This window comes from Apteryx rowi, unplaced genomic scaffold (assembly GCF_003343035.1).
Source record: "Apteryx rowi isolate R43461 unplaced genomic scaffold, aptRow1 scaffold_163, whole genome shotgun sequence".
Classification (NCBI taxonomy): Eukaryota; Metazoa; Chordata; class Aves; order Apterygiformes; family Apterygidae; genus Apteryx; species Apteryx rowi.
Window position 1 is genome coordinate 1,626,060 of NW_020447897.1, and position 24,384 is coordinate 1,650,443.

General features: G+C 38.3%; 1 protein-coding gene across 1 annotated transcript in view; it reads right to left on the bottom strand.

The window, feature by feature from the left end:
* Positions 1-24,384, bottom strand: part of GLIS3 (GLIS family zinc finger 3) — a 156,302-nt gene that overhangs the window by 33,490 nt on the left and 98,428 nt on the right. Inside the window, exons 4-5 of the mRNA XM_026060012.1 lie at positions 13,843-14,004; positions 12,256-12,366 (exon numbers count right to left, since the gene is read on the bottom strand). Of these exons, the coding sequence (XP_025915797.1) occupies positions 12,256-12,366; positions 13,843-14,004 (273 nt within the window). The remainder of the gene's footprint in view (positions 1-12,255; positions 12,367-13,842; positions 14,005-24,384) is intronic.

The window sequence follows — 24,384 nt, forward strand, 5'->3', positions numbered from 1 at the left end:
TTCAACTTCAATAGCTCGGTTGTATGGCAGACTTGACAAGTCTTGCATTTGGAAATCTGAGCTGTTCCCRTCATCACTAAGTGGGGATCTTTTTTTAATATACAAAACAAATCACCATCAGTCAAGATTTACAATTGTTTTACTCCTGTGACAATCAACTAATGTTTATCACCTTTCAGGACAATGAATGGAAATTCTACTCCTGTCATTTTAGCATTTTAGATATGATTAAATAATTACCCAAGAATAAATGATATAAGCAGAAGTAATTATAAGGGAGTAAGATTCTACATTCTCCAATTTTCAGTTTCATTGTGTTTGAGTACAAGAGCAGAGACATGCTCTTGCTTTGATGTATGACATACTTCCAAAGAAAATGCCTCCTGAAAAGAAAATATCATTTGCTTTGTATTTTTCTGACCAGCGTGTGCTTCACCTGAAATATGCATGTTTCCATACAACCTGGCTAGTTTCTCAGCTATATTCCTGTTCAACAGAAATGAGATGCTATCAAGAAAAACATAAGAAACGTCTGCTTATGAACATACCTGGTCAGAAAAAAAGTAGTTCAGGATTTTTCAAACATGTTTAGTTTGTTTCCAAACCAGAAACAATAGGATCACAGTAACTTCAAAACCTGCCTACACATATTCGCATCAACTCTAGTAATTCTTCAGAAAGGACTGGACTCCCCTAGTCATTCGAACTTGCCAGTTATTTAATTCAAATCCTACCATTTCCAAACTCAGTTTTTGTGAAAGCAGGTTTAAGGGACTCCAAGTATGCTGTGTGCCTAATAGCATATCTCCATACGTAAGAGAGGGCATTGGTTATAGCCTAGTCTATTTCTTTCTTTTCTAACAGTGGTTAGACCTTCTGTGTCTGCCATGTCTAAAACCAGCAAAATAGAAGTGAATACTGCTATGCTTTGTTGAAAGGAATTGCTTTACAGCAAAGCCTTATAGCATTTTTATTGCTCTGAAAGTGGGCAGTAAAGTTGGCGCTGGAAGAGGGAAGTGTGATCTATCTAGGTGGAGCTGCACATTTTACTAATTTTTCTTAAGGAGTGGCCAGAAGTTAATATTTGCCTGTACAGTATCATGACAGTGACAGTACACAGATCTGACCACTGAAAAATTACAAGTTAAATACGAAACCATTCTATTTGAGCATTTACTCACGTTATTGGATTTCTGGCTAGATCGTCCAATTTGTTCATGCAGCTCAACTTCATGAACGTCCTGTGCTTTCTTGCACGGGACTAAACCTTGTTTCCAATAGAAAGTACAAGTTTACACTTGCCAAATGTCCCAATTCTTGCATCTGGAGGCTACAGACATCTTGAGGCAAGGAAGCAATACAGAGAGAAAGGTTCCTCAATAATCTTTGTCTCCAGTGAATAATCTGGGCAGGACTTCTGGAGAGTCATAGGATTTTTCTGCTAATTGTCTGCCGCAGCTTTCAGATATGCACACAAGCTATTGCAATCTGCTTCTGTGTTCTGTTTCAGTTAAACACTAAGCTGGGAAAACAGAATAAAACTGAAATTAAACTAGCCCATATGCACAGAGTTGACATTAGGTTCTATACGAAGAAAAGTTACTTTTGCTTTTCTGTAAGGTTTGCTAAGAACATTTGAGTTCAAAGACAAAAATAGCTTCCATCTTTGGGACCTTGCCTAAATCAATAAAACACAACACAAATGTTTTTCAGGCTCTTACGTTAAAAATCAAAAGCACCTGGAAATTACACACTCAGCTAACCTTGGAAAATTTTAAGGCATCATGAAATTCTGATTTTGAAACAAAATTACAAGATGAGAACACTGTTAAAACTCAAGACAGACTCAAAAGAATTCTATCTTTATTATACCCAGAACAGGCATTTTTCTTTCAGCTGGCATTATTCTAATACAAGGAATAGTTTGGATTATTTCCTCATTAAAATAATATGGACCCCAGAACACAAATTTAGGGAAGAAAACTGCAGTTGGAACAGATCCTAAAAGGAATTTTGAACAAAAAAATCAAACTGAGAATTTTATTTTAAAGAAGTGAATTACAGTTGGAGTGGGATGTATTGTAAGTGTCTATTTTCTGAAACAAACAAAAAAGCTTGCTTGGCCATAGTTATGTTCTGTTGACAACGGATTATTATTTTGCGTCTATACACTTGGAAGCACTGTGTTTCAAGAGAGAGGGCTCATAAGGACACTCCATGGTGTAACGTCTACTGCCTTGGAGGGTCCACATTTTCACAAATCTTGCTTTCATTTCTTTTTTTACTCCAGTCATAGAATTGGAAAACACACATGCATGCACACACGCGCACACACGTGCACACACACACACACACACACACACAGCCTCTCTCCCTGCATATCTGATTGTGTCAACTATAAAAACATGCAACTGTCTTGTGAAAAATGCTACCTACATTACACATATGACCTCTTCTATTTCATCCTCTCTTTCTCACAGTTCTAAGAGGCTTCTGGTTGGGTTTTTTTTTTGTGAACAACAAGCTGAGCCCTGCCATTTAAAAAGGGCAAAAAAAGTCCCACACTTTCATGTTAGATTGATTTGGAGATACATATAGCTAGTACATGATATTGCTAATCATAAGTGCATCCAGGTAAATGCCACCTGAAAATAGATCAGCTTGACAAATTTTTACTTTATGAGTAGAAAATGAGGAACCCCCCCCCCCCAAATATTCATCCACCTGGTGCTTTATTCACGGCAAACACATCTTCCTGTCATAGTTTATCAAAATTTGCCATGAAAATCTGTACACGACTTATTGGTAATTGTTAGTATACAGAAACAAAGATTTTCAGATTTCACGTTCYTTTTTAAACTCTGTAGCATCCCGTATTGTTACACTGGCCTTGGCTTTAAAGGCTCGATTTTGTGGAAATCTCCACTGGAACTTTGTTCTTGCATGTACCTGTTCCTACAGGGAAACACTCAGGTACTTAAAATAATCCCTTGATTAGAGCCTCAGACTAGAACTGAATAAACTTTGGCAGATTAACTAGTAAGAGGTCCATCTGAAAATGACTTAGCTTTCAGGTGTATGATCTGTACTCCTTCAAAGGATCCACAGGATTTCTCTGCACAGATTTTATGCACTGTCTGTGAGTTGCTCACTTAGTGCATTGCTTGGCTGGACAACGAAGATTCCCTGTTCTGGGTTTGCAACAACAACTTTCAGAGTTCCTAAAGTCTCCCATTTCTGGTGAGGGATTTTTGTTTTGGTTTTTTTTTTTGTTTAAAGCCCTACTTCAGATCACAATGCAGTCTCACAGATAACTGTGCCACCAGATGGGGCAAAGCTCTGCAGCAGTAGGAGGAAACAAACGGGCAGGTGTAGGACATCGTCCTATAGGGACAGCTAGTGGAGCCAGTACATCACCAGTCCATTGCTTCAGCATTGCTATGGAGGAACCCAGAATCCGTAACTCTAAATACAGCCAATACTCACCTCCAGTAGTGTGAAATCAGTGTGGGAGGGATGGATGGAGGAGAGGTCCCTTGGAACAAGGACAGTCAACGAGGAAAATCTTATTGACTTGAGGGTATATTTAGGTTGCTAGTGGCAGGGTACCTGCAACCTCCTAGGCATACTCTACACAACTTTAATCTTGCTGGATCAGATATTGATGAGACTTATGCAGCATCACAGACAGGACAGCGCRGGTGAAAGCCCAGACTGAAGTTATCATGGGGGTAATGAGACAAAAATCCCACTGTCTCAGGCCCACCTTCACATACATGCCATGGCAGGGAGTTGAAGACACACAAACACACAGAAAGGATACTGTTTGCTATCAGAAATGAACCTGAAGAATAACAAACGCTGTGGGCATGCATTAAGAGCTGTTTCAAATGTTTTGAAACAATGTGGATTTTTTTGGGGGGAGGGCATGTGTGTAAATTTAAATGAGGGTGATACCACTTCTGGTGCACCTCTCTGTGCATCACACTGCCGAAGCTCACAGGAGCACAAACTCAGGGCAGAAAACAAGTCTTGCAGGGAGGAATCAGCAAATGTTAACATCACAGTAAATTGACATTTTCCTGATTATAACAACTGCCACAGGCGCAGACATGAAAAACATAGGGTGTTTTCACTGTTTCTGGCTCCCTAGAAAGCAGAGGTCTACGTGCAACGCTGGCAAAGTACGTTGTCCTCCGTGGAGCCTCCTTGCAAGGTACACCTAGCGCGCCCCACCACGTCTCGAGTGGCAGCCACCGCCTGCAGTGCTGTAACAACAGGCACGACAACTGGGGRGTGTCAGCCGGAGCCGGCCCTCTAATCATTTTTAAAGTGGGTTTTGCTGTTTCTCACTGACCACGCTCAAAAGAACTGGTCACTCATAGTCTCAAAAGTTTTACAACAAATTGTGTGATTAAATTCCTTAAACACTCCTGCCCATTACTAATCCCTTTTTGCCAACATCCCTTTCAGGAAAAATTGCTGCACTCCACGGTGCCTGATTTATATTTCATTTTGAAAACAGGAAGTAAAGGGATTAAAGTTGGGGATTAAAACACTTACTCTTTACAGCATTTTTTCTGCAGAATAGTTTCTTAGTTGCCATGGGCACTGCTCACTGACCCTTAGCCCCTGAATGCACTTCATTTTGCATTAATGGCATCTTTTAAATGGACTCTATAGAGAACATCTGAAGGAAAATATCCTTATGTTCAACTGTTCTCAAAGCAAGAAAACAGATTTGCCTCCCTCTCTTCTCCATTGTCTCCCTTTTTCAGTTTTAACAGTGAAATCTGAACTAAGAGTTTGAACAAGGGCAACTGAAATCTGAAAGATGCAGAAGTATATTGGGTTCATACTGCAGGATCTGGAGAAAAGCTGTTTGTTCCCCACAAAGCAGGTGTTCATAAAGAGAGCACTTTCTCCAGATTAATACAGTCACATAATGGACAATATCACTGGTAACTAGCTTAATGCCCTAATAACCTGCTGAAATATCAATGATGTAACGCTTTAACCCTTCTTGGCTCACTCTTTCCTCATCAATTCATCATTTTGAGTAAGAGAAAAGAAAAAAAKAAGTGAATTTATGCCTTGTAACATGCTTTAAGCATTGTGTTKCTTGGTTCTCAAAGTTCTCAAATACTGAGAAAAGGATTAAAAAATGTAAGGGAATGAAAAGAAAACCTGGAAGTAAGTGTTGTGGAATGAAATAAACCAGAAGCAAAAAAAAGCAAAAGAAAATCACAAGTTACTTCTTCCTATTCACATTCTCCACTAAATCTGAATAATGGCATAAAATTTTGCTCATTCAAAATCTTAGAAAACACTGGTAGGTTCATCAATAGTGCAGTAAAAACAATATGTATTCACAATAAAAGGAGCCTGGTTCTACCATAAAACAGTGTTAACAACGAACAATCAGGAAGCACACAGCATTGTTAGAAGTAAGAGTTTTGTATTATTTTCATGGGGGAATGAAGTATTTGCTGACACGACCCACAAAAGACAAAGGTAAACAATCTATCAAAAACTCACAGAAAATTCCATTTTAACCTGTAATGAAAAAGATCATCTGAGAAATATTTTCCAGTATCACATCAGGAGGGATATCACATCTTTAAACACTTAAAATTTTTCTTATTTTTCTTAACTTTCCATTAAGACAGGTTTATATACGTTATATATAAAAGGGCTCTGAAAGAGAAGTAGCAAACTGTTAGAAAGGGGATTGAAAATGACTGGGGTTCAGAAGAATACAGTGATCCAGATCTGCCTATGAAGCTGGAGATTTTGTACCTCCTTTTTGCAAATTCTGGGGATGCACAGTGGCAGAAAAGCAACATCTGCAGCATCATTACTAGCCACGCAAGGGTGCCTATGTCAAGTCCCTCCATTTCAGATGGGACACCTGCTCAGGGTCAGCACAGGTCACTCTGCAGAACACCGCCAGGAATTGTTTTAGCCAGATGACCCATGTCTTTATTTCCCTACTTCCAAGATGCTCCACACCTGCTGTGGACTAATCCACTCTGTGAGCCTCTACTACAGCCTGCAGTAGGAGTGGATGTGGTTGAGGGGTAACACAGTCTGCTCTTCACCTCAGGAGTGCAATATAGGACTTTACTGCTTTTTTTGTTAGAAAAAGTATCATGAAAAGTTCCTTATTTGATTTCAAAATGTGATGGAACAAAACCATGAAAAGATCTCCTTCCACACAGGTGTCACAGGAACACCGCGGGAGACTCCTTCTTTTTTGGGAGTATGTTTCTCCAAAAACCACTGTTCTGTCATCATTTTAGAGTTGACCACTCTGCATCAAAAAGGAAGATTATTGGGCAGAAATGTGCCGAGCTGGAAGTGCAAGTCTGTGTGCAGATGCCTGTCTCCTGAGGTCTCAACATCCCCTTCATTCCTTAGTGTTTTGGTAGATATACCATACCCAATACAATTCAGAAAAAACTCTACAGAGAATAGACAGCTTTTAAAAACATCTTTCAGACCACCTTTCTCAAAGCTATGCCTGTATGATATTTGCCTTCTGGGCAGAGACAGTGCAAAAATTCCATCTCAGAAAAAGTCAGGAAAATGGACACATGCACAATGGCTGTGTTAGAATAAGACAGAGTATAAATCAAATAAATAAGTAGCAAAACTATTTAATTAAGGCTGATGCTGCACACTTTAGCTGCTCAGCTTCTCTGTAACATTATAAAGCACAGCAGTGGGCTAGGAGGCCCATTTATTATGGTATGGATCTGCTGAGGTGTTCAGCTATCTGGCCCAATGAATCCAGACGATTCCRGATGGTAATCTGAGATGATACAGCTTTCTAGAAGACAGACAACTTTGAGAGACATTGTCAGTTAAGCATTCAACATCTCAAAGTGTGTCCGTATATTATATCTGAGCCATAACTAATTTACACAAAAAGATCACAAACAAGGATGGGGCATTGCTGACACAGCCGAAGACTCAAGGATTGACCAGCTGAAAGAGGACAGCGTTTGGTCTAAACTTGAACTTTCAGTTCCAGGCCTAGATTGAGAAGCCCAGAAGGGTTTTACATCCCCTTTAGCTGGTCTTGTTTATCTGAACTGCTTAAATGGTCTTTTTTTTTGCAAAGGTAGGGCTATCTTGGTGTAGCCTTATCTGCTATAGTTTCCCTTAATTAAATGGAAACAATCTGCTAAATCTTCTTTTTTTGGCAGGACATATTTTAGACTACTTAGACACATACAAGTTTTAGACATGTTATGTATGACAACTTTGGTCCACTGGTATAACTATAAATAAAATGAAAACTGTAACTAAAAGCATAGCCACTGCATCATTCAGATGATGGGGCAGATGCTATCAAACTGCTCTTGCCCTTGCCAAACTGCAGTATGGAATTAAAACTATCTTTTTGCCACTGGAGTGATGGAAAATGTGTTTTTTTAAAAAAAGAAAACCTTTAAAAAGAGGCATTAGATGTTGCACTGTTCATCACAGGAGATACAAAAAGCCAGCGGAGGGTCTATTCCATTCACAGTTGGACTCGTGTATTACTTAATAGTGAATTACCATTTTTCTTTAGTTTTAGAAATACAGATTTCTTCAATAAGACTCCTGCAGAAGTAGCAGATTTTTTTCATGGCATACATGTACAAAAAAAGGTAAAGTTCCTGTGCTTGTACAAGACTGAGCCTTAGTTCTCACAATAACAAATTCGTCTTCATGAAGAGCATAATGATAATATTCATCTGCTAAGCTGGTTTCAGATCACTGCACAGGTAAGAGTAAAGGCTGCGGGCTTTCTTAATGATTCTGTTTTATAACTTTATATTCACTAACAAAAAGACTTGCTAAAAGAGTTATGTATTTGTATGTTCAGACACAGTATCATCAATTTACAGCTGAAAGAAATTTTCAGCTGTCATTCACTGAAAACACAAAGTATACCCAACTGAAAATTAAATTTACTTGCAACAAGTGGCATCTTACTTTTTGCCTAATCAGAGACTCCACAGGATGACTCAAGGAACAAAATTACTCAGCACTGTTGACGATAGCGGAGCTAAGCTCCTAACTGTAGCCTTACTTATTAAAGCTGTTCTATATATATGAACTGTAGGATCTATCAGACATAAACATTCACCCCAACTTAGATGTTATTTCTATCATAAACAGCTGCACCTAGTACTACAGAAGGGCAATTTTCAGAGTCCAACTAAACCAAAAAGAATCAATGCAWAAATGGTTCTGATATTTTATGAAGTCAGAAAATAGCATTTTGTAAGAAGAATAAATAATACGAACATTAGCTGAAGCAAATATCCTGCTTCACTCATCCTGTTACACATGCTTACACAAAATAAGTCAAATAGCTATACTGTTATCAGTGCATATTTGGCAGAAAAAAATGAAATAATAATTTCAACTCATGAATTATACTTCCTTGTCTTTTTCTTTCAAAAATCCTGCAGATTTACCACTGAACCTGCGGAACAATCAGTCAGGCTGTTATAGCCCCTCTTTGCATAAAGATCTACTGCTTCAAAAAGTAACTCACTTAAAAAGTGGAGTTTTCTCCTTTTTGGAAAGAGTTTACCCAAGGGCCAAACCCATTTATTTCTGGTCCCCGTATTCCCTGAAAATGCACTGAAGATGGTAAAAGCTTTTAGGAATTATTGATGTGAGGGGAAGTGGAAAATGGTTTTTGAGATCCTTAACTAATATGAGGTCCAAGCTAGACAAGGCTTAGCTAACACACAATATGTAAAACATTTAAATGGGCTTCAGCAATATGTACCAATATGCTTTTAAAATAGACAATTCAGACAAATTCTGTACATGGAAAGAATGAAGGAAAGAAACTGGAAGAAAGATCAGAGGATATAGGTGTACCTGGGACAGACAGACTGGTATTGCCACAGAATACGCACCTCAGTCACCTACTGACGTTCATTTTGGGTTGCATTTCCCAAAGAATCAGAGCTATGGAGGTGGAAGGCAGAATAAAAAAGGAAATGGAAAGAGAAAAGGTTATAAAAATRGAATCAGAGAAGAAGAAAAAGCAGGAGAATATGTAAATCAAGCCTAGATAGCCTGAAGGTTAATGTTTAAGTATTAATGTAGAAGTAAGTACTTCTTCCACACCAGGCCCAAGATGCACCCATCTAGACTGCTTTAAGTTGCGTATGCTGTGTCCACTAGTGGTTGGCATTTCAGAAGAAAGTGTGAGAAACTGAAAAGGAGCAGTACAGAACAACCAAGCTTTTCCCTGATCTATTTAGTTTGGTAGTGACTTCGATCCTGAAGCATAAGCACTGATATCCCTTGCAAATCTTGTGAGTTTTTTTAAAATCCTAGTTTATAGAGCCATGAAAACTCTCAATATCCATAAAAATATCCTGTTCTCCTCAAAACCCACATGGCTCTTAGCTTCTATTACATATTGTGGAAACAAGTACCAAATGGTAACTGTTCAACTTACAAAAAAAAAAAATCTTGGTTTGCTGTTCTTTCAAAGTTGAAAGGAGGGGATGACTGAGAAGAGGACAGGTTTTAAAACTAATTACAGTGCAGGGGCATGTTGTGCACTACCGTTCCTCTYGATGCCAGTTTATGCTCTCATTTTGGGTGCCGTCAAGTTTTCTGTCACTGACTGCCCTGCTCAGTAGCTCCATCAGTCTTCCCCAAGGAAAGATGAACTCCAAGCACAGTCAGTGATTTCTTACTTTTTAAAATAAAGTAGGAAGTACTGCTTTTTATCCCATGAAAATACTTTAAAAGTAAGGACTGAAATTATGACGCACAAGATTTATACTTCAAATGCTTTGCCAAACGTTTTAAACTTCTGTTCCCAGGATTTTGCATGGTATTTGTGTACCTGTTTGTAGTCACACATACAGAGAATTTTTGGAAATCACATAAAGACGACTAAAGCAGGCATGGCCCCTTTCACTTTTTGGCTTTCCTTTAAAAAGTAAATGAAAGTTGCCTGTGCCATTTACTAAACTGCATTCATTAAATGTATTTGTGCCAGGGACTTCTTGGGATATAGGATTTCATCCCATTACCTGGAGAGATTCCCAGTTAAGCATATTTGGAGGATGGCGGGGAGGGGGAGGGAGGGGGGAACAGAGACTGCCTTACATGAACTGCAGAAACAGGCATTTTTGCCCTACACAGTAAGCCATAAATATATATGAACAAAAGCTGGTTAAAAGAATTCCGAGACATAAATTTATCTACGTTAATTCTCATTGCATCATTTGGCCCTATCTTAAAGGGCCACAGAGAGGGTCAAAGCTTTGAAGGCGCACCTCGAAAATCTGGGCTGAAGACTCAGTGTAGCCGGGTTTTAGTACAGTTAGTAGCTGACTCTACTGCTATGAATATACTTAACTCTGCTACTTTAAGTCTATGCAACATCAAAGACACATTTGTACATACAGTCTTGGAGAGCTAGCAACTTAAGACACGAAAGTAATGTCACTTACTGTGTAGGGGGAGGTTAAACGGAGGATTAAAAGCAGTCAGGCACGATATATTAAATGAATCCATGACTAACAGGGTGTGACAGCAAAGGGTTTCATTCTTTTCAACAAAATAGTTCCCTAGGGCTGGAACTATTACTCCACTGTGCCTTTATCACCTTGGAATTTTTATGGTTATTTTTGATGAATTCACATTTTTGTAAAGACTTTTTTGACATTAAGCCAATTTTCATTTTTAATTAAAGTCATAAATAATCTTAATTCTGCCTTAAAAGGTTTATTGTTTCTTACTTTTTTATTATTATTACTGCCAGGAAATATTTCAAATACCAAAGCATGATGTGAGTTAGCAATTATAAGTTCTCAAAGGTCCAGTAACTGTGCTGTGCCTTGTAAACATTATACATGGCAAACTTCATCCATCTTTTAAAGATCTGGCTTGATTGATGCTACATTTTTTCTTTTGTTTTTCTGCAGGTTTGAACTATTTCCCCTTCCATATATTAACATATCTCAGGTGACCAATGGGCATAAATAAATCCTTATCAAACAGACAGGATGCAGAAAAAGCCAATTTTAAGCCCCAAATGCAGACACAGATAATAAAATGAGGAGTAAAATGGTCAGATTTAAACTGTTTGGCACAAAGGAGGAGCGGAAAACAACAACCACAAAAAACACATGGGAAATGTAAATGCACAAAGGGAAACCCGACATAGTATTGTAATTTGATGCAATCAGACAGAGACATACCTCATTATTTTACTTTCAATTACAGTGCTGTTATACTACAGCTTAATCGGGTCCATAATGAGAGTTACAGTTAATATGTCGTATATGTATTTTTCAGGATACAAAGTCTTGACTGCTGTGTACTTTACATGCCACAGGAGAAGGCATGCAGGAGGCTGAGCTGCCCTGGGACAGGCAGGAGGGAGCTCACAGCCCTCCCTGCAGCCCCGCTTGCCATGGACGGTGATCCGTTTCATCAGAAAACTTCGAAACTATAATTTCTATATGGGGCTTGCTTCTAAAAGGTTTATCTGTCCCTACACTAATGCATGCAAGTTCCCCTTTTATCAATACCAGTTTCCTATAAACTAAAAGCTTCGATTTTTATCCTCAGTGGTCTAAACAGTCTAATGCAATAGTGCCAGTGATTAACACATGATATGATGAAAAATGCTCAGAAAAAAACAATAACTTCCTTAGCTTGCAACTCCGCTTTTCAAAGACGTGCTTATATATACAAACAACTGTTGACTCATGGAGTTGACATCCACAGGGACACAGCATTGTGAAATGTCTTGATATTGGAAGTGTCTGGCATATGAAAATATAATTAATTTTACACTACAGCTTAATCTTACATACTGTCCATCTGTCACTGTCCATCTGTCCTCAAAATCCATCTTTCTATCTGAGATGGGCTTCATTCACTGGATGTTGCATCACCATGTATTTACCACGTGGCAAAACTTAAAAAAAACCCCTCTTTTTTCAAAAATTATTTTTAATTTGTTTCATTACATAAGGTTAGTGATTAATCAACATATCAGAAAATATAGAGCATTAAAGCAATCAGCCTCATTAAGTCAAAGATAAAATCATTATTTCTATGAACACCAGACCTATTATTTCCCATTAACTGTTTTTCTAATCAAGCAGTTTGAAATCAGCATAGGTACTTAAGATGCATTGATGCAGCTAATATAAAAATTATGTAGGGAAGCCAGTGTTCTAATACCGACCAACACACTAGAAAATTTACCTTTTTCCTGGCTTGTTGGTCTTTGGAAGAATGTGCTTTCACATGCTTTCTCAGAGAACTTGGGTCCGTGTATCGTTTAGTACATCCTGGAATCTGACATGCATAAGGTTTCTAAGCCAAGAAGGGAAAGGATAAAGAAACAGCTGTTAAACCACAGATCATTTTAGCTTGTTGAAAATCTCCTTTGAGCCTTTGGATGCTGCAGGACACAATACAACAGAAAATTTATGTTGTACATTACTACAAGCAGAATGCCCAGTAATTTATCAGAAAGGTAAAGGAGGAAAGTAAGGCTTATAAGGAAGACAAACCAAAGGAAACTTTTCTGAAACTTTTTAAAGCATTTAAAAATTGCCATTATGGCATCTTTCATTGTTACTTTTTTTTTTTTTAATTCAGTACAACAAATATTGCTGGTTATACTCACAATTCTACCCTCAGAGCAATCTTTGACTTAATCGGAAATTACAATCTTTAGTGAATCAGGTAAAGAAATTGCAGTAAAGGCCTGGATAGACTGTTTAGAGTTATAGAAGAAATCTGTTTCAGAGAAAGAGAACAAGAAAAAATGTTAGTTTACTACAGTACAAAGAAAGCAAGCAAAAACCAAAGCAAACATTGAATTCTAAAGTATCAAAAGTATTGCACACAAGGATATATCTGAAGTAAACAACCTTCTCCAGCTCATATATTCAAATAACATGTATGCCTTTTTAGGAAGAAACCAGTTCTATAGTATCTTACAGTTTGCTTTAAAAAAAACAGTCTAATTTGCCAGATAGTCTATAAATCTCTTCTTCTAACTGCTCTAACCTGCCTGTCTTCCCTGAAGACTTGTAGGTCCACAATACAGAGTATTAAATAACCATTAGGTCCAACTGCTGAAATTAGCTATTTCATAGTTTAGCCAGTAACTCTTCACAAAGCATTTCCAAAAACACACTTTTACGAACAGCTGACTTACCAGTCGTACTTTCTGCTATTCAAAATGGATCAATTAAGTTTTGTGAGAGCCAACTAATTTGAATGGCATTGTTTCTGGTTTTTTTTTCTTCTGGACTTCTGCCCTTTGGAAACTGCTTGTCTCTTCCTAAACCTGATTTTGCTTTGTTATGAAATGAAATGTGTTTATTAAACAAACCTCAACTGTGACTCAAATTCACAAGCAACAATTTCTTGGCATGAAAATTTTTAGGTTTCCCAAATTACTTGTCCTCTTTTGACTTTCTAGTTTGTGCCTGAACTTTAATTTCATCTGCGTTTTTGCCAGAAGCTAATGGTTACAATCACAGGCGATTTTTGTGTCTTGTATAGTGACTAAGGGTCCCTAAAGATCACCTCCAGGTGAGAAATTCCTCCCTCTGCCTGCGGCTAGGCTCATGGAGCTGGGGGTTTTTTACCAACCAACTTGTTTGGTCCACCTTGGCAATGTTCATGCTCCCATCACTGCATCATTTCCGAAACGACTTAAACCGCCTTAACAGACTCCTCACCCTGCCCAAAGTTAGGGGAGAGCTGCTGCCGCCAGCCCCGGAGAGCAGCAGTGTCCCACGTACAGAAGGCGCAGCGGGGGCTTCAGTTTCTCACCGTGTCCAGGTGGGTCCGCTGGTGCTTTGCACGATCGCTGGAGTTGCTGAAGGCCTTCTGGCAGCCGGGGTGCTGGCAGAGGTATGGCTTTTCGCCCGTGTGGCTCCTCAAGTGAATCTTGAGATTTTCCAGTCTGGAAAAGGCCTTCTTGCAGCCTTCAAACTAGAAAAGAGAGCAAAACGGTGTTACAGAAAGGCAGGTGCAGCAAGCTTCGACGATGACTACTGCGAGGAAGGGYGAAGGGGCTTTCCAAAGCTTCAGCCTCCAACAGTGGGCGCCTTTCCAGCCCTGAGAACACCCAAGATCCTCCACGTGTTCCTCAGTGCACGCAGAGTTGACGGATTTGAGCCGCTTGGACAACATTTCACAGGTGGGAACCTGAGACCTGGAGTGACCAGGCGGCTCTGAGCTCAGCGTCTGGGGAAGCTTGTCCCAGCTGATTTTCCCAATAACAAGTGGGAAGCAAAATGGTCTTTGTGAGGTTCCCATGTCCAGTGCTACCAGCCGCTCAGCCCTGCGCTTTTTGGGGTATCACCAACGGATCTGAACGCAGGCATCTCTCAGCACCAGCTACATCTACATGGCATCAACAAAACCTGCACAGGGAAATACTAATCTGCATTGCTTTGCACTGCAAAAAGTAAAAAAAGAGCCTCAAAAGCCAGGTGTAATCACCTCACACCTATTTGCATCATTACAAATCACTGACCCTCAATGGTAGTAAAATGACCTTTGAAATATTACTTCACCCTTCTGCCATAAGTAGATGTTTTAGGTACTAAAGATGACGGCTCGTCATTAGAGTCCATCAAAATAGGATTTAATACATATGGGTAACCAATAATCATGCAGAATACACCTAATGTACACCTAATCAAGGTATGCGTTTACAGAGGAAGCTAAGTGCACATGAGCAGAACACCAGTTCTTCACCTGTTGCATTCCCATGGCATCCTTTAGCTCAGGGGAAACTAAAAACCATCAGTTCTGTTTGACATCAACATTTTTATGTACCTTTGATGTCAATTAGACTTGAATATTTATGACTGCTAGATGGATAGGCCTTTACAATTCTATCAGTCAAGATCAACTGACCTCATTAGTTTCAGTTACTGCATATTCCACTGTGCAGCATCTAAAGCATCTGCTGTGTAACATACAAGAGTGTAGTTCTTGTATACTTGCAGAAATAATACTGCATTAACAGAGATGTCAATCATTTCCAACATTCTAATATGAAACTTTTGAGCATTTCTCTTCCTACTCAATTAGTTGAGAAGAACTGGGCAATTAATGTTGAAGTAATATACAGTAAATGAATTTATTGTATTTTATTTAGTGAATCCATATGTTTACAAAAGCACAGGCTGGAAAACCCTCACATAATCTGATCATAATTAGCATGCATTTGTTACTAATCAGCATGAAAGTAAGACCCCAAAAAAGAGAAAAACAGGATATCAAATTTTAATCACTTAATTTTAAGCACTTCAGTTTTTTGGAATGATGCACGACACAGTTGCAATTCCAAAGAATAAAGTGCAGGGAGAAGATGAAGATAAGAAATAAAAAGTGTCCCAAAAAAACTCCATAATGGAATAAAGGGAGAGTGAATTTCTGGGCAACACTCCGTAATTGCATTTGTTTACTTTTAGCAACAGAAGGAAAGACAGACTGAATGTTATCCAGGCAACTATAGTATATAGGAAAATAGATACAATATTAACTATGAAGAAGCAATATTAAAAATAAATATAAAAGGTTAAGAAAGGGGATGACCCAACCCTTACTACAACCTAAATGCAATTTTCTCTTTCTCTCTCACACATAAATTTCAGAAAAACCCATGCAATTTCTTTTTATATCCCACCCTTTTATTCAAAACAAGCCTACAATGCTTCTAAGACTATCCAGGATTGATCACTAAGAATTCATTTATGCTTGTACGTATAGCACTCAGTCTATGTGTGCACAAGCCAAATATTGTGTAAAACTATTTTTACATTTTCATAAATATTATTAGAAAATACTCCATGATGAACAGAAAAATTTAGGCAGGCACACAATATCAGGTTCCTTTTACAACTGACTGAACAAAAATAATATATTTTAAAGGAAAAAGTAAAAAGTTGAATAAGCACAGAAAAGATGAACAACAAAAGACTGATATGAGCAAATGGCCTTAGCAAAGGCAAATCCTTTGCTAAGGAGCAAATCCTTAGAGCAGCTATGTTAAAGTAACAAAGAAATCTACGGAGAGTATTGATAATCCATGCAGACAATTTATTATTTCTTACTAATTTATAAAAGAACACCGTTCTATTCTAGCAGCAAYTGAAATACAATTACAGTAACTAAACTATATATATATATGAAATTAACTCTAGTATCTCAAGTGACTTTCAATTTTACAGAATAAAACTCAGCCCAGGGCAGATGTTCAAAAAGCAGGCCCTCTGTTTCATTTTTTGTTCACAAATTATTACATAAACCTTGAATCTAAAGGAATATAAAAAGTGAGTATATGTGTAAATAATTGTTTATGTCATTGTAAAATTAGCATTTAACTGAAATGGGATAAAATGTTGAACTGAGCAGAACTGGTGAATGTTACCTTAAAAATTAAAAAAATGGCAACTTTTAAAGAATCCTTTACACCCACTAAAAAGGCCATTCTAGCAAAAAATGGAAAATACAAGCCTGTACTATCGGAAAGACTGTCTTTAGACAATTGTTAATGAACATTAACTCCAAAAACCAGACTTTTGGAAGTGTTGGGAATCTTTGACACTTAAGATTAACAGAGTGAAAGGACATTTTTTGAACAACACAGAATAGACATTCTTCCCAGCTAAGTGGATTTCAGTGAAAGTATTCCACATAAGACATGATTACCTATGGGAATAAGAAGTCAAGTGGAAGGCAGTTATATTTTCAGATGGAAATCTTCATAGTTTCCCAGTTATTAAGTATGGCAGGGGAAGAGGATGTAACACCTTTATTACATTTAGTCACTTAAGTACATGCCATGCATTTGGCATACTGAAGCTGTCTAACACTGCTAAATGTATTCCTGGTTAATCCAGATTTTCTGGAAGTATTATGTGGAATTAACTGTGTAATGTTCTCCTAAACTGCAAAGAAGAAATCATAGTTACTTTGTTTTTATTTTTACCATTGCATGCGAATTGAAACCATTAACTAGCTCATAAAGTCAATTTCCTGCCTTTGTGCTTCCTAACTTAGGAGTTCTCTTTGAAATAGAGTTTTTAATATTTATATGTTTGTATACACATAAATAAACATACAGTATTCAGCATACTAGGCAACTATTCCATAAAATATACAATATAGCAACATAGATGTACATAAGCCAACCCGCCTAGCGTGCAATGCACTGCTGGATGCAATATACCCATGAAAGTCCTGTGCTGAAGGAGACAGCAGACTTCATTATAAAATACATTTAGACCTCTGCACTGTAGGGACAGCATGATGGCATGGACACTTCAATCTTCATAGCAGCTGTTCAGTGACCAAGCGCTTAAAAAGTTTTAATTGCAAAAGCAGCTGTTTAGATTATCTAGTTTGATCACCTGTGTAACAAAGACCCAAGACCTTGCTCTGGTAAGTTATCTCTGTCCAAAGTCTGATCCATCCACAGAAACGTTCCCTGTTTTGATTTAAAAAGTCAATGACAAACAGTCTGGCTTCTTCTTAAGCAAACTACCCCATAATATTATTTATTTTCCTGTCTGAATTGGTTTTATTTCAGCATCCAAACATTGTATTTTATCTTGTCTTCTTCTGTTATACTGATGTGCTATGTAAAGTAAAAGATCTTAGCTAGTTTTTGAATGTTACTGAGTCACTTAAGTTTCTCCCAAATAATCTATACACATCAAAATTTGTTGCTTTCTCACTATAAAATATGCTTTGTTATACTTTCACAGATACTGCTTCTAAAACCAAGACGAACAAAACCAAATGCTTTTTTGAAATGTGGACACCAGAGCCAAATTTGATTGTACAGTAATGTCTCATTGAATACAACACAATATTACTGTCTTATTCTGATATTCTCACATTTAGCCTCTTAACAGCAGTTTGTTATCAATCAGTTATACACTGTGGTCCTTCGATGTTTTTCAGCATCACTGCATTTGAGGAGATCATTTTCTATTTTTCAAGTGTAACCATTTTAAGGATAAACATTTCTCTAGCTTATTGCCATATGGGGGAAAATATTTTAAGGAATATTGAAATGAAGTAATTTCATCACATGTTCCCAAGTGGTTAGGGGAGGGKTTTTTTTTTTAATTTTATTTTGTTATACATAAACTTTCCTATAACCATTAAATTGTAACAGCTGACTACCTGTTTWTCACCAGCTGTGCAGTGACCTCCCAAAGTCCCCAAAACAAACTTAAATACTTTAGAGACAGAAAATATTTCAGTCTTCAGCAAAGCAGAATGTATGCTTCAGGCAAGCAGCAGGAGATGCGACGTCTCCCCAACGGGCTGCGATGTAGGGAAAGGATCGGAGGAGATACGACCGAACAACCTCAGGAGGTCAGCTGTGGCCCATGGTGGACCAACAGGTGAAGAACTGTCCAAATCCAACAAACTGACTTGGAGGAAATTTACCCAACCCTACGTACACACCTGGGATGAACTAACCAGGCACTTCAGATGCATCCCTGAACGGTTGCAGAATATTACCCTGTTTGGCAGAGTATCCTATTCAGCCATGGTCAACCTTTGATGATGCAAAAAGAGACCAAAAAACCGCTCCCAGAAACTAAGCTACATTTCAGGGGGAAAAATTCATTCCTGGCTTTCCAAATTCAGGAAGACGAGAAGTTTCACCCTAGCAAACACCTTTTTTTGTGAGAATGCATGTAAATAACCAAGATCTCTATGTTCCATGCCCTTCCTTCATTAAGCACCACGGGTGTGACTGCTGGTCCAAGGGCACACGGCATTGCAGCGGCACGGGACTGCGCCTCCCTTACTGCATCCACACAGGCAGGACATATCGCGGGCTCACAGATGCACACAGTTCACATCAGAATTAGCTCCTGCTTTTGGCAAACCCACATTAATCCTGACTGCGTATGACCATGTAGATGCATCTTCTGTAAAAACTCTTCTAGTCTTTGGAAACAAGAGCAAGAAAACTTGCCCCACTATGTGTTGAAAGATCCAAACTGATCTATCAGGGTAAGTATGAGACTGCTTGCTCAAAGAAAGTAAAAATTGCTGCCTGTGCCTCACACCTTGGCTGGATATTGACCAGTGAGGCATTGTTTGAGATTGCTTTCAGTTGCTACTTGACTTGCCTAATCTAGTAATATTCATAAACTGTCCATAAACATGGAAAATAAAAATTTTAGATTAAAAGCTTTGGAGAATCTCACTTGAATGAAAATATAAACCATTTCTGAATTGTAATTGATGTTGTAATAAACAGCCATGGAAATGGAGGAAATGGTATCCATAAAAAGTACAGAAGAAAACATAAATCCAGAGTCCCACATACATTAGGCCCAAAACCAAAACTCTGCATGGTTCGATAGTCATGTAATATTTTCTCAAAGATTTATCAGCAGATAAAGAACAATTTAATTACTTAAACTCCTTTTATGTCTATCTGCCAATTAATTTTGAGTATGATACGCTGACTGGGTAGGTTCTGTGCCAGCAACAAGACAAGGTGGTATGACAAGGACAAAATATCTTTCCTCAGCTTTGCAGATTACTACAAGAAGAGATATAAAAGCTGTTCTTCATCGGGGTTTCAAACAAGAATGATGCATTTCAAACCCTATTTGTCTTCTAAAAACCATTTCCCTTCCTCAACCGCATTAGCAGGAGACATGCAAGAGACACAAGGGCTTTTAAAAAATTGAGAGTAAGACCTCATATCAAAACCTTTAAAATAGCTTATTATTCACCCATATTCTCCTGCCTGGCAATCTTGTGAATGACACATATAATTAGTGTCAGATGTCACTCAGACTACTCACATCAGGTGCTCACCAACAAGGACACTGCATTCCACAGCCAAGACTTAAAAGCCCAGGTTCATTTCATGTAAAATGAGTGGTGTGCTTTCAACCCTTAAAGCATTTAAACAGGGAAGAAAGTAACATTCAGAGCAACACTTCACTATAGCACAACCATTTCTGTCTGAATGGAGTACATTTTATGACATGGTGATTGATTGTTTCTGTGGATGCACAGTGCTTGTAGAAGGTCGTTTTTCTCAAAGCTGTGCAAAGGCTGGGATTTTTTTTTCTGCTTTTATAGTTAAGCTTATGAAATAATACAGTGTTTTGGAATTATTTGCTCCAGTAACTAACAAAAGACTAAGGTTATATTCATGGCAGATGATTACAGAAGATGTTTGTTTGCCAGACCATTCAATGAGCATTTAGTCCACAGCTTATTGAAGTCAATAGGTAATTGCTTTCTTTTTTCATCTCAGAATGGAAGATTGCCCTCCACTGCAGTATCTCCACTTCAGATATTTCTGGCAGATTCCATAAAAACATCAAGATCTTGCTTTGCATAAGCATGAATGCAAATAAAAGATAATTACAGACCATGACAAAGCCTGAAGTAAATTGTTACTTGTTTATCTTCTTCGCACTTCCTATTTTAAAATAAAAGACTTATTATATTCAATAAATAGATTTATGAAAAGTTATTAATATGAGGTAGATGTAAGACTGCTATTGAAATAATCAGTGGTACAGATGGCTCATATTTTAACAGATTTTATCTAAGGAGCACATATATTATTTTGTCTGTGTATAGAATCATGATTAATAAACTATATCCTAATCTGATTTTAATTCTCCAATAATTTTATCTCTTTGGCTAGATACGTACTGCTGCTATAACTGAAAAAATGTAAATAAATCAACAGAACTAAGGAGACATTAAAGCAGCAAAAAGTTGCACCTTGTTTAGCATATGGAAACTTGAATTGGACTACTTTTTCAGACAGGTGTGCAAGACAGGCTAGTCTCCTGTATCCTCTTTAAAGAAATTCTCACTTTACCAGTCACACTGTATGCACTCCACTGAGTAATTCTGTATGTAGATTGATTATTTGAGCTCATCAATAAAATATAACTTTAATTTCCTTTTTAAGGCGATTGCTATTCACAGAGAACAATTCTGACAGGACAAATAGGAACAGTGGAGCAAGAACCCAATCAAATCACAGCAAAAGTGGACAAGGAAAATGGGTAGGGAGCTGTCCCCACTCACAATACTCTCTTTACTTGAGAGCTCTGTTTGCAGATGACCCTTTTTTTTTAATATGTTCTTGATAAGAAGTGTAACATGCTCATTTCTTCATCTCATTTCAATATTCTGGAGATACAAAGAGATCTGCACAGCGCTCTACCTTCTTACTTTGCAGGTAAGCACCATGCCCAGAGATACAAATACCTCAGCTGAAGTGAAGCATGGTACACTGGATTTTATTTATCTCCTGAAATAAAGGTGTCAGAGACTCATTCGCCATAGTAAAGTCTCTTGTTTTCATTAGTTTTAGTAAGCATGGCCATTTCAGCCTTGGAAGCTATTTCTGTTGCTATAGAGAAGGTAAATATTATGACAAGTCCCTTCAAAAGAAACTATTACTGAAGGCATCAGCTGGTACCAATTCAAAAGTCATATGAAAGAAACTATTAGAAGAAGGATGAACAACTTGGGAATTCTTTCATTGCTTCCTTTCGGAAGACAGCGCTCCTGATCTTTTCTGTTTTTTCTCCTTTCTCTCTCTTCTTCCCTGTCTTTTCCAACAGGTTGTCTTTGACCCTCTCATAACTGAGGACACCATTCATGATGCTTTTGTTACTAGAAGTTGACCCAGTTTTAAACTTGTTCACTGTTAAAGCTGCTCCTGTTATTACTAAGCTCTTCAAAAGACTTGAGCACTTCCTCCAGCCAGTAAATTTAGAAGTAAACTAAGAAGAACTATGCTTTGATGGAGGAAAAAAAYAGTAATTCACTCACAGGTATTTTTAAAAATATGTGCAGGAAGATATTTTCCTCTCCAGCACAAATTCAAACAGGAGGTCAATTCCACAGTTGAGATAACATGATCTCATGTAAGAGATGCGCTTCCAGTTGAGACCATACACTTTCAGACATGGAGATGAGGGACTGTAAATCATGTTCTTACTGGGGAACTTCTGATACATCAGAGTTTTTGCTGTTGTGAATCTCACAAAGGACTAAATTTTGATCTCCATTACACTAGAAGAAAAAAAAAGATAGGAATAATGGAGCAGGGATCCTTTTAAACCATAGCCCAAAAAGAGAATAAACCTGAGTATAAAGGGTTCTTTCTCACCAGAACTCTCTGCCCAAATTTACATTAGAATTATTCTATTACCATTCTATGCATAGAAATAGAAATACACAGAAATAGCTATATACAGAAATAGAAATACGCATTTCTATTCTATTCTATAYATAAACATGCAAACTCAGACTGAAAACCTAAAACAAACAAACTGTTCTACAAATACTGTCAAAGTATTTGTTATTACAGTAATTTAGAGATATATTGCTTGATTGACATTTTTCATCGATACAAATATTTCAAGACAGGAAAGCACTAGGATGGTCCTCTAATCCAGCCACAGAAGACAGGCAGTGCTCTTTGGCTGCCTCAGTTGCACTTATTTTTGTGTAAGACAACCTGCACTGCTCTTCTCTTGCGCCTAGGCTTCTGCCTTGGTGCAGAACAAGTAGCGAGCAGGCCGTAAGGGAGCTGAACTAAGACTAATGGTAGACTCTTACCCTTGMAGTAGCATCCCAGCTTCCCGATTGCCACACACGCTACATATCCCACAGCTGACACTGTAAAATATTTTGCACAGCTTTTTACAGACAGAACCACAGAGTCACAGAATAACTGAGGTTGGAAGGGACCTCTGGAGATCAACTGATCCAACCACCCTGTTCAAGTAGAGGCAATCAAAGCAGGTTGCCCAGGACCCTGTCCAGTTGGGATTTGAGTATCTCCAAGGATGGAGACTCCACAACCTCTCTGGGCAACCTGTTCCAGTGCTCAGTCACMCCCCACAGTAAAGAAGCTCTTTCTTATGTTCAGATGGAGCTTCCTATGTTTCAGTCTTTGCCCGTTGCCTCTTGTCCTATTGCTGGGCACCATGGAGAAGAGTCTGGCTCCACCTTCTTTACTCCCCACCACCAGGTCTTTATATATATTAATAAGATCCCCCCGAGCCTCTCCTTGTATGACAGATGCTCCAGCCCCTTAAACATCTTTGTGGCCCTTCGCTGGACTTGCTCCATTACGTCCATGTCTCCCTTGYACTGGGACACCAGCACTGGATCCAGCACTTCAGGTGTGGCCTCACCAGGGCTGAGCAGAAAGGAAGGATCACCTCCCTCCACTTGCTGGCAATGATCTGCCTGATGCAGCCCAGAACTTCTTGGCCACAGGGGCACATTGCTAGCTCATGGTCACCTTGGTGTCCACCAGGACCCAAGGTCCTTCTCTGCAGAGCTGCTCTCCAGCTGGTTAGCCCCCAGCCTGTACTGGTGCATGGGTGCCTCCCCAAGGGCAGGACTTGACATTTCCATCTGTTCAACTCCATGAGGKTCCTCTCTGCCCATTTCTCCAGCCTGTTGAGGTCCCTCTGAATGGCAGTGCAACCAGCTGGTCTATCCACCACTCTTCCCAGACCKGGGTATGAGACTCTTTCTACCCTCAGCATATGTACACAGGGCCTGCTGCTATCTGGCATACACTCTATTAGTAAACTCCACTTATTTACAGAGGCAAAGTTTATTTTTCTTATGGAAATAATTTTTTAGTTTAGAAAAGCCATATGGATCAGTGTCAAGAACAAAATGAAAGAAATGAGTGTTCCATTTTATTTCTCAAGTGCACAGCATTTGCTTAAAGAAAATATGTTAGAATACAGTAAAACATGTCCATAAATACTAACTTTGTGTCCAAAAATATTATGCACTTAAGAGAAGTTACCCTGAAAAAAAAAGTTTGAATGGCTCCAATTTAGACAAACTGACACTGATGTCAATAAAAGGGTCTGGTTACAGAGTTTTTATTAAAGCAAGAGCATAAGGCATATTTAATTCATTATTTGTTTATGTAAAGTGCTGTTCAACTTAAAGTGCCCAAGACAGAAAAGCGCAATATAAACAGGAAGAGGCATCATTACAAAAAAGAAATATGCTTGGTCAAACCTTGACTTGTGTTTAGAAATTCAAGGTTAGAAAAATGCACCGAACAATACACTGAAAAAGCAACTTTCTCATTTTTAAAGCAAATTTTTACATACCTGTTGCACTGGCATTCTTTTTTGAATTTTTTGCTAAACTGGCTCAATTATATATACCTCCTTGCATAAAGATAATTTTAATTTACACACGTAAACAGAATATTTGTGATAGTTTGAGGAGTACCTTTTCACCGAATAAGCTCACTCTCTTAGGGATACATAGAAGCATAGTGTTCAATTTCAACAA